General features: G+C 31.7%; 2 protein-coding genes across 2 annotated transcripts in view; both read right to left on the minus strand.

Annotated features, from left to right (window-relative positions):
- The window catches only part of HELRODRAFT_95740 (hypothetical protein), a 27,447-nt gene extending 23,130 nt beyond the window's left edge, over positions 1-4,317 (minus strand). The window contains exons 1-2 of the mRNA XM_009029361.1: positions 3,841-4,317; positions 2,924-3,166 (exon numbers count right to left, since the gene is read on the minus strand). Of these exons, the coding sequence (XP_009027609.1) occupies positions 2,924-3,166; positions 3,841-3,970 (373 nt within the window). The 5' untranslated portion in view covers positions 3,971-4,317. The remainder of the gene's footprint in view (positions 1-2,923; positions 3,167-3,840) is intronic.
- Positions 4,318-4,484: 167 nt separating this feature from the next.
- HELRODRAFT_189432 (hypothetical protein) lies at positions 4,485-10,043 on the minus strand. The gene is made up of 11 exons (XM_009029362.1): positions 9,897-10,043; positions 9,754-9,839; positions 9,311-9,560; positions 8,499-9,145; positions 8,116-8,376; positions 7,527-7,707; positions 7,167-7,384; positions 5,451-6,480; positions 5,062-5,294; positions 4,804-4,807; positions 4,485-4,778 (listed from the first exon to the last, which is right to left on the minus strand). Exons 3-8 carry the CDS (start codon positions 9,531-9,533, stop codon positions 6,136-6,138), a joined length of 1,875 nt encoding a protein of 624 aa, XP_009027610.1. The 5' UTR covers positions 9,534-9,560; positions 9,754-9,839; positions 9,897-10,043; the 3' UTR covers positions 4,485-4,778; positions 4,804-4,807; positions 5,062-5,294; positions 5,451-6,135.
- Positions 10,044-10,574: the final 531 nt, after the last annotated feature.

The following is a 10,574-nucleotide window of genomic DNA, read 5'->3' on the forward strand; positions in this document are numbered from 1 at the left end:
ATCATCATCACCACTGTGAAAACCGTGACTACCACATTTGATCAAACTGCATAACTCATATCCAGGGCCTTGTCGTCCATTCATCAGTTTGACTCTTTCCTTGCAGGAAAATGTACTATTTTCCATTTTCCTACGTCTCCTCGCACTCTGTATAAAAAACCCTCCGTTGAGTTTTTCTCCATCTGTCTGGCGTCGTCCATCAATTTTTTAAGTTCATCTCTTTGCTCAACAGTAAGATCATGACTCAGACCAACATGAGACAGATTATCGCCTACTGACTTCATTTTAAAAACATTTTTGAAAACGAGTTCCTTCACCTTGACATCATCAAACTTTACCAAAATTGGTCTTACCACCGTATCATTTTTCTTACCAAGTCGTACCAACTTTATTATGTTTGTTTCACCGCAGACACCACCGGTCAGATGACTGATTATCTTGCAAACCCTGTTTCTGTCGTCCGTTCCTTCACTCAGTCGAAAAACCACTATATTTGCCTCTCGTTCCTTCGATTCCATTACATTGGTTAACGTTTTTTGCACTTTTTTTACATCATCGTTTATGATTTGGACACTTTTCACAACCTCAGAACTGACCACGCTAGCAAATGATCTGGTCATTTCATTTCTAAAGTTCGAAATCTCATCACAGAGCTTTGATCCAGGGACATCCAATCCAGACATTTTGCCTTCATTTGCTTCCAATTTTACCTTGATTAGTAAAATTGTATGTATGTATGTATGTATGTATGTATGTATGTATGTATGTATGTATGTATGTATGTATGTATGTAGGTACATATGTATGTTTGCATGTATACATGTTTGTATACATTGATACTTGTTCTGTTGTTAGCATCATCATCAAATCATTCTTCCTCACATCTCATTTTAAATATGAGAGGTTGAATCTTCTTTGAAAACAATAAGATTTGTATGAAAAGATAACTTGTTGGCATATTAATAAACAAACAAATTACTTGAGGTAGCATGCAAATAAACGTATAATTAAATAAGAAATTAGTCCCAATAAATTACTGATACCAACAAATGCATGCATGTGCCAGACTATAATAAATCTTTATTGGTAGACTGGGAGCAATAATCTGCTTCAACAGTAAAGAAACAAACAAGCAGGCAGCCAAGAAACAAAACACAACCAAACACAACCAAACATAACAAAACACAATAAAACATAACAAAACACAACAAAACAGCCCATAACATAATAAGACCAAAGTGAACGCAGTAAAAAAAAAACAACAAAATAAAATTAAACATAGCAGAATCCAGCAAAACGAAAATGCATTATTCCTTGCAATGCACAACCTGCATGTCTATTTCTAGTTTGGTTATTTATCAAATACAGCTGGAGAAAACACAAAACTGGGAATGCATTTGAGAACTAAATATAATTATGCACTTGCTAATTCATTTTTGGGGTAAGGTTACAACTTTACTATAATTAGATGCCCATAAAAACGTTATCACTAACAATCTAGGCTCTCTCTCTCTCCCTCTCTCTCTCTCTCTCTATTTCATTTTTTTCTCTTTTTTCCAGACTAGAAAATAAGAAAATAATTTTAATTATTATTATGAAAAAAATTTTAAAAATATTAAACAGAAATAAATGTAAATCGAAAAATGTTCAGAATAAAAACGTTGTCTTCCAACTTCAATCACTTTCTATATTTCAGTTTTATAGTTCTATAGTTCATCATCAATGTTTCCAAACAAAATGTAAACTGTTGACATCATTAGCAACTAATATAAGTTATCAACAAATTAGCATGCAATTTACTTAAAATAAAAAAAAAGAAGCTCAAAATAAAACAAATAAATTTTCACACAGCTTTAAAATTTAATAAATAATGATTTACTCAGTTAAACAAAAAACTGCATGGTACTGGATAAGCTCTGTCTTTTCCAAAAAAAGAGGTCAAAGGTCATAAAAGGAATGGTTCATTTAATAATAAATCTTACTTAACATTGTTTATCACAAGATTCATCGTCTTCATCCTAAGTGCAATCACCATCATCATCATCATTATTATTATTCTCATCATTATTGTCATCAACTGCATCACAACTATCAATGTAATCATCCTAAGACTTGTTAAATTTCAAAAGCAATCAAAGAATATCCAAATATCCAATTCAACTATCCGGATTCTGTCTTGAGTGTTGTGTCATAATGACTTGTTTCATTGCATGCACCTGTCTCATCTCCTTTGTCTGCTGGTACTGTCTGCCACTGCAACACACAGCACAGACCAATTGTTAAGCTTGCACATCAGACTATGCATAAATCTCAACATTCCAGTTCATTCCATTAAACATCTCCACAAACAAACTTATGCAATATGATCTTCCACCATATTTCTCTTTCACTCCATTCAAAGATACCAGCAATCCTCAAGATACAACCAGCTTTGAACGTTGGTGAAGCATTATTATAACATGTTGTGACATGAATTTAAAGTGGATTTGTTGGCCAGCCTTTAAAAATATATTTGAAGCAAAAAAGTACTAAACACTGACTAATTTGTGCATCTGGTGTGGTGAATCATAATAAAAGAAAAAAATAACATGCACTTTATAAACAGTGGTGTGGCTGGAATAGAAATGAGAAAAATAACAAGGGATGATGGCAGGTTGATAAAATATGAGAGTGTGTACTGATAAAGGAATGAATGAATATATGGTGATAACAATGGTGATGTACTTATAAACCAAAAATGATAAATGACGATGAATATAATAATGATGGTAATGTGATGTACTTATAAATCAAAGAGACATGAATGATGATGATGAGGTAGTTGTAGCGACCAAAAATGATAAATGATGATGACAAAGATGAAATAGTGGCGGTAAACAAGCAAGGATGATTTGGGAAAAATGTCATTAAGAGGCAAACCAACCTTTGAATATCTTGCTGATGATGATGGGCATCTTGTTCTCACTTCCTCCCTTGATACTGATACCCAGACCGCTGTTGTCCTCCTTGAACACCCGAACCACCCTCTTCTGACCTGTCAGACCATCCAAGGTGTTTGTGTTGTTGCAGTTGTTGTTGTTGGTGGTGGTTCTCGTGTTCGTGTTGCTGCTGTTGTGGTGGCTCCTGGTGCTGTTGCTGCCTGCTCTGTTCAGAGATGAATGTTTACCTGCAATGAAAGTGTTAAAAAATTAAAAATAGAACATAAAAATTGTTTCTGTGATACAATAGAATAATAAATGGATGAAAAAAAAGTTGTAAATGTAATAAATCTGATTAATTTCATTCCAATTATAAATCCCTTAAATAAAAAGTTTTTCAAGAGGTTGTATCTGCATAATTGATAAAAAAAAATAGACATTCAGAATGAATCTCGGCAGAAGCTGAAGCAAATCTGTTAAACATCTCTGGAATCAATTTTCACTATTTAAAAATTTGTAAAAAATTACTGACATGAACCTAATTTTAGGCATTTAAAATATAACTAAGCAGTGGATGGGTGAAATGATATAGAATTCAATTGTTACTTAATTTAATTTTATTAGTACTTATTTTTTTTTATTTATAACTAATTAATTAATTTATTCATCCATTTTTTCTTCAAATTAACATTATTTAATTTCATTATTACTTATTTTTATTTCATTTGTTTCAGACATGAACCATTTAATTAAAGTTTTCTATTTGAGGTTGGCACCATAGAGAAAATTCATTCAAGTTACCTATGTTACATTCTATGAATATGTTGCATTATTATAATTATAGACGAATAGAATAAATGAATAAACAATGAGAGACAGGCGGAATAATGAAAATTAATTGCAAAATTAAAATAGAAGTCACCCGTTGTGGCAGTGTGGGCATCAAGAGTTGCATCATCTGCAATTGATATTATGAGGTCTTCGCCCTTCAGACTGGCATAAACTTTATGCCAGACTTGTCCAACTAGGACCTCCACCAGTGTATTCTCCATTTCAAATGATGATTCAACAGAGATCAAGAACTTATTTTTAATTTAATTAATTTAAAAATTTTAATGACAACAAACTGGTTTATTATTATTTTAATCAACTTTTAATAAAAATAAAATTCAATATGATTTGTCAACATTACTAATACTAATATTACTTTAGTAAAGTTTAGTTTAGTTGTTAAACATTTTTTATATCTGATATATTTTTCAATTTAGTTTTAAAAAATGAGCTAAACCTTGAATTAAATTTTATTTAAAAAATTAGCATAGTAAAAATGGTGGTAAAATGAGGGTGAAATTTTTAAAAATTTTGATTCAGATTTTATGAAGTTGACGCAGATTTAAAAAAAAAAAGCGAAACGAATACACGTCTCCCCGAACTGAAAACGAAGCAGCATGCGGCTTAAGTTCACTTTTCGTTTTACTTTTTCACTCAGTAGAATTAAAACTGATTTCATCGATCATAGTCCATAAACAACTATGCAACAATAATTGAACTATAGTACTTTATTTTTCTGTCAGACACAGAGAAATGAACAATATGCAAAGTATGAAAAGATGAAAATAGAATTATGAATTTAAAACGGATGAGATGCATTTATTGGAAGTAAAATGAAATAATATAAAGAAAATTTTGGTGAAAACATGTAGAAAAAATAAAACTGTATAACAAGTATATATGATAATACAACTGATAAAACAATGGTAATGATAAAATGGAAGTATAAAATAAAAATATAAGGTAACGAAAACAGAAATAATAATTATAAACAATATAATACATATTGCTTATTATAAAAACAAGTAGGACAATTGAACGTACGTGACGTTGATAGAATGTTGACAAGGAGGAAGCGTTTGCATCATTACATTTTGTTTTTACTACGTTGTTATTCATGTAACTACTGACACACTGACGAAAGGGGGTTGATTTCATCAACCCCGCCTGCAGCAACCCGCGGTTTAACAAATTAAAAATTTTAAATACAATAAATAAGATATTTAAGAGGTCTGGGAAAGGGGTGTTGAGATAATTAATTATTATTTTTATTTATGAATATGTATTATATGTAGAAATGTTAACAATTGAACGTACGTGACGTTGATAGAATGTTGACAAGGAGGAAGCGTTTGCATCATTACATTTTGTTTTTACTACGTTGTTATTCATGTAACTACTGACACACTGACGAAAGGGGGTTGATTTCATCAACCCCGCCTGCAGCAACCCGCGGTTTAACAAATTAAAAATTTTAAATACAATAAATAAGATATTTAAGAGGTCTGGGAAAGGGGTGTTGAGATAATTAATTATTATTTTTATTTATGAATATGTATTATATGTAGAAATGTTAACAATATTTGTTTGTTTGTGATATTAGATAATTTGGGATGAGCTCGCTCGCAATCCTTAATGGACATCAGCCATGTAAAAAAATTTCATTTCGTTTCTTTAATTGATTTTGGAAGTGTACTTCCAAATCTATAAGAGTGCGGACAGAAAAGAAACAAGTTAATAATTTGTCAAATGAGCTAGAAGCAATATCACACCGTGAAAATACAGACCGATCGTTAATTAAACCTTTAAATCAGAATTAGTTCGAAATATATTTAAAAACTCCTGCAAAATCACCATAAATCAAACTTGAATTCCAAAAAACATGGGGAATAGTTAATTAGTTAAATAAATAGTTAATTTCTCTGACAAAATGTTCATTATAAATATGAATTTAAATTCTTCACAAAAAACTTAACGCACCGCTAATAACGATACGTTCGTGTGCGACGACACAATCTTCACCCAACAATTCCTAATAAGGATATAACAACGTTACATCCTACACTTGGAGGAACTGATTTGTTGGATGAAAATGGATATCTGTCTAACACCTAGAACAAACTGAATGAACGATAAAAAATTGTACAAAACGTTCGCGATATAGAAAAATAATGGAGCTGGAATGAACAATTGTTATGCTTAAAATGAATTAAAATTGATGTAAAATCTATGCCAAAATGCGACATTCGTTAAATCATTTAAAACACATACATAATTATGTATCATCGTGTCATAGACTTAGTCTTCTTGGATCAATATAAAAATATTCGTTATTTTATGTTTAAAATGTTTGTACACTCTGCGATAAAGTGGGACATTCGTAAAATCATTTAAAATACAAACATAAGTGCGTCATTGGCGAACCAAAATTTTCAATACAATATTCATAAAGTTGACACTCTCCCTCCTCCTTCTCATCAACATCATCATCATTATTATCCACATCCATTCTTTTTTCGACCGTCAACGCAGATGTTTCACCTTCATTCAGAAACTTGGTAAGGTTAATTTTTTGAATGACGTTGCGATTTTGTTTCACGAAGAGACTAGTGTGATTTTTAAAAATATAGAGGCAACTGTTGACGAGGACGGAAGGCGAATAAACAACGGGCTTTATTAACCTCAACACAGATGTCCACTGGTCGGTTTCAAATTCATATATCTCGCCATCCTTAATTCATTTAGGTTATTCAAATTAAAGAATTTGTAGGGGGTGTTCATAAAGGATGTCACGCCTTGCCTGCGTTCATTTTGAGAGAGAGAGAGAACTCACAAAGTCACAAAATTTTAAACTCCTTCATTAAAAACATTTCAATTTTTTGACACACCCTTCTTGAAAGTCACCATTTATATGCAAATTATCAATTAAAGCGAATAATGATTGACAATTAAAACCAAATAGGTACACCCATATATGTTATTGAGTAGGCTACATCTAACAGCCTTTAAACAATCGTGTACATCATTTCATGAATAAAATGAAAAAGAATAAAAATAAAGCATTAAAACAGCAAATTTCTTTGATGCATACTAAACCTATAAAATTTTATGAACTTTTTTTAACAAAATGTTTTTAAAAATTTTTTATTAATTAGTGATGGAAATTAAAAAAGTACAAAACGGAGTCACGTTGGCACCTTCCCCTCTCGTCACAAATTTTTGAATCACTCCCTCCCCTCAAAAGGCGACGACATACTTTATGGACAGCCACTAAGCTTTGTAAACAGAAAAGAACTATCTTTTATAAAATAATCATCTTTATATTTTTTTTTGTAATTTTTTAAATGTGTCAAAATAATAAAAGTAAAGAAATAGTAGATGAAAACGGAAACATCAATGAAGCAGAGAAACAATAACCATAGCATATTCTCTACGGTGCAGTTGATCAACTACTTTACCTCCCAGAACAATAAGTTTATTTCCTACGTAGGTCATGATGTGACAACAACGGGCAGTCAGAAGAGGGGTCCTGCACTCCCAACGGCCACCATAAGGGTCATAACGATATACGTTCGTCAAAAACCTGGCGCCATCATCCCCTCCACTAACGTACATCATACCTCTGAAAACGCAACCTATAAATGTAGAAAGTAATTAAACATACATTATTTTTTGGCTTAGTTTATTGAAATTTAAAATAAATAATTGAAACAAAATAATAATTCTGCTAGCAAAGAACCCTCATACAAAACGGACTTTAAAATAAATTCACTAAACCTGTCAAACTGGATACAGCGACAGGCAGACTTGCCAACAAGTACCATTTATCCTTATCTGGAAAATACTTTTCAACTACGTGAGTTCTATGTATCTTGGTGAACTGGCCAGAAACTGCATACAAATGTCCAGCTATTTTGTCAAAGTAGAATAGAGCTCTTGCAGCATGCATGTTACAGCACTGAAAAAAAAATTTAAAGTGGAAATTATTACAAATTTGAAACAATCATGAAATTCAATAAAGATTAAAATATTAGTAATTGAATATTGAACGACTGAATACGGAATTGAAAGCCGAATGTGGGAAAGAAGGAGTAGAAGCCATTGGAACATTGCAAAAAATTGATATTATAGAATGGGCTGGAAAGTTGAATGCAACAAAAATGACCAAAAATAAAAAGATTTTAGAAAACAACATAAATTTGAATTTTATCGACTAAACAAATCTTAGGAAAATTATTGATTGAATGAGTAAAGTAAAGGGGTGCAAAAATGAAAAGTGCATAATTCCAACATGCAGCTGACATTCAAATGTAAGCCAAATGAACGTTTACTATAATAATGAAAAAAAAAAAACAAAAAAAAAAACCTGTCTCCATGTGGATTTAATGAGATCATAAACGTATACTTGGTTAGAAAAAAATGCCTCTTCATTCAGTTTTCCAGCCAAATACAAAGAATCGTTGAGGATGCAGGCTTGGTAACGAAGCCATTCCAGAGGGGGTCCAGGCATCCTGCAAGATCGAAATTTAACGAGACTCCGACTTACACAGCCCTGGCTTCTTCTCTTTTTGCAAGTCATACTCACAAGGTCATAAACTGAGAGTGAATGAAAAAAATCGGGCACCCTCTGAGTAATAAATTTTTATTCAAAACTGAACACAATTAATTTTATGCTAGTTTTTTTATTAAAAGTGGCAGAAGTACTGAATAATAATAGAGGTTGAAAATAAAAATAAGTTTGTGCCACACCTTTTCAGAAGCCACTCCAAGACTAAGTAGAACACCAACTGAACGAGAAGAATTTGCATAATCTTGATTTATGTTAATATGGTTAACATTTAGAACACGAAGCCTGTCACGGCAAATCTGTTTTGAACTTGCAGTCATTAAATGGTACCTCACTTCACTCAACAATTTTTCTGCATGGCATCTCATCGAATTATCAACAGAAAGACAATTGATGATATAACTGAAAATATCGAACTCACTGTCACTATTAACAACATCTGCTTTAGCTAGACGATCTATAACATTTAGCGGTAATAATGTAGATCCTCCAGCAACAAATTTGAAATTGTTCAACCAATAATCTAAAACTGTTTCAAGTGCCTTGTCAAGGCTGTACTTATTTGCAAACAGCAGAATGCGTAAACACGTTTGCACATTCAAATGTTTCAATAACAATGCACTGTAATGATCAATCATACTATTAATTTGCAGAAATGATGCACCCTTCAACCCTTCTTCAATATTTTTCAATAACTTCAATGTCTTCCCTTTGATTTTCAATTGTGAGTAACATTCCTTAATTTCTGCAAAGAAATTTTCTGAACATATCAATTTATTAAACCCTGTCGTTGCATGGTTTGCTGAGTTTTTGTAGTATATGCCAGGATCTGGAAACAACTCATGACACGTCAATTGTGACAAATCACTGATCTGATCAATCATGTTTTCATCATCCATACAAATCACCACCAAATCATTCCTTCTGACATTCAATCGTTCTGCAATTTCTTTTTGGAATTTCAAACGTGATGAGATAACAGATGAATACTCACTGACTTCTGCCAAGCATCGATTAGATAATTCTTTCAAATCAAGTTCATTAGAGGCTGCATCTCTCATTCCACTGTTTACAAGACTCCGGTAGTAGCCTGAAATTTGACTGAATGTTTTCTTATCTATCTCATAACGACCACCTTTCTGAGAAATTAGTATAATGGTTTGTTGTCCTGCTGAACTATCAACTTTCTCAGTCTGTGCATCAGCTGTCTCCAGCATTATCCCCCAAAAAATCCTGAACCCAACTTTTAAAGTTTAATTTAAAAAAAAACTTACTTTAGATCCAAAATTTTAAATTTGCAACCATTTTTAAATTTAAACAAATTTAATTTTAAAATAGTTAATAAAATATCTATTAGGCTGGACACCATACTATACATTATATTATATACATTTATACAGCAAACAAAGAGGAGAAACGAACCAATGTTGAAATGTTAAATAGTTTTTAAAAACGGTTGTCTTTCAATTTTATATAATATATATTTTTTCAAGATTTACCATTTATTACTTTACTAGTTTACTCATACTGTTTACTTTGTGATTTATAAATTGTATACTACTTAATTAAACTTACCTATTTTTAACATTTAACAAATCTTTATTCAAGTCGTACTTTTTTAATAAGTCGTCAGCGGTTCACAGCGGCAAAATTGCATCATATTTTCTTATTACAAATTGTGTCCGTCGTTATTTTATTTCATCTGCAATTTAATTTTCTAACCTTCATTCAGCTTTGAAATTTTTAACTTGGCGCGCAACTATAAATTGATGAAAAGTTAACCTTTGAATTTTTAAAAGTGAATACAGATAAGCAGAACAATTTAAATTCGCTATCTCTCTGAATTATCTCTTTTCATTTTTTTTATTATTTTTCAAAATATGAATATTTTGAATTATGCTTATAACTATGCTGAAACGCCGTTAATCAATCAAACAAACAATCATTGAAATTGAATTGAAACATGGGAAGTATAAGGAGACGTTCTATCTCAAGGTTGACTGTAATGGAAATTGTTCTATTACATGATCACGTGGAATAAGTACTAGCACAAAGCACGTGTGCTTACCTAGGAGAGAGCGCCGTATGGTCTCGTGGGTCGATTACTAGACCAAAGTACAAGCGCTTACCTAGGAGAGAGCACCGTGCATGCCTATAAATAGCCTACGCAAATAAGTTAGCTCTCTTTCCTTTATGTGGCTCTTGGGTCGGAGTTGACGTTAGTAAAATTGAGTATTGTATTGTTGCATTTTCATTAA

Source organism: Helobdella robusta (genome assembly GCF_000326865.2).
Source record: "Helobdella robusta unplaced genomic scaffold HELROscaffold_6, whole genome shotgun sequence".
NCBI classification, from domain to species: domain Eukaryota; kingdom Metazoa; phylum Annelida; class Clitellata; order Rhynchobdellida; family Glossiphoniidae; genus Helobdella; species Helobdella robusta.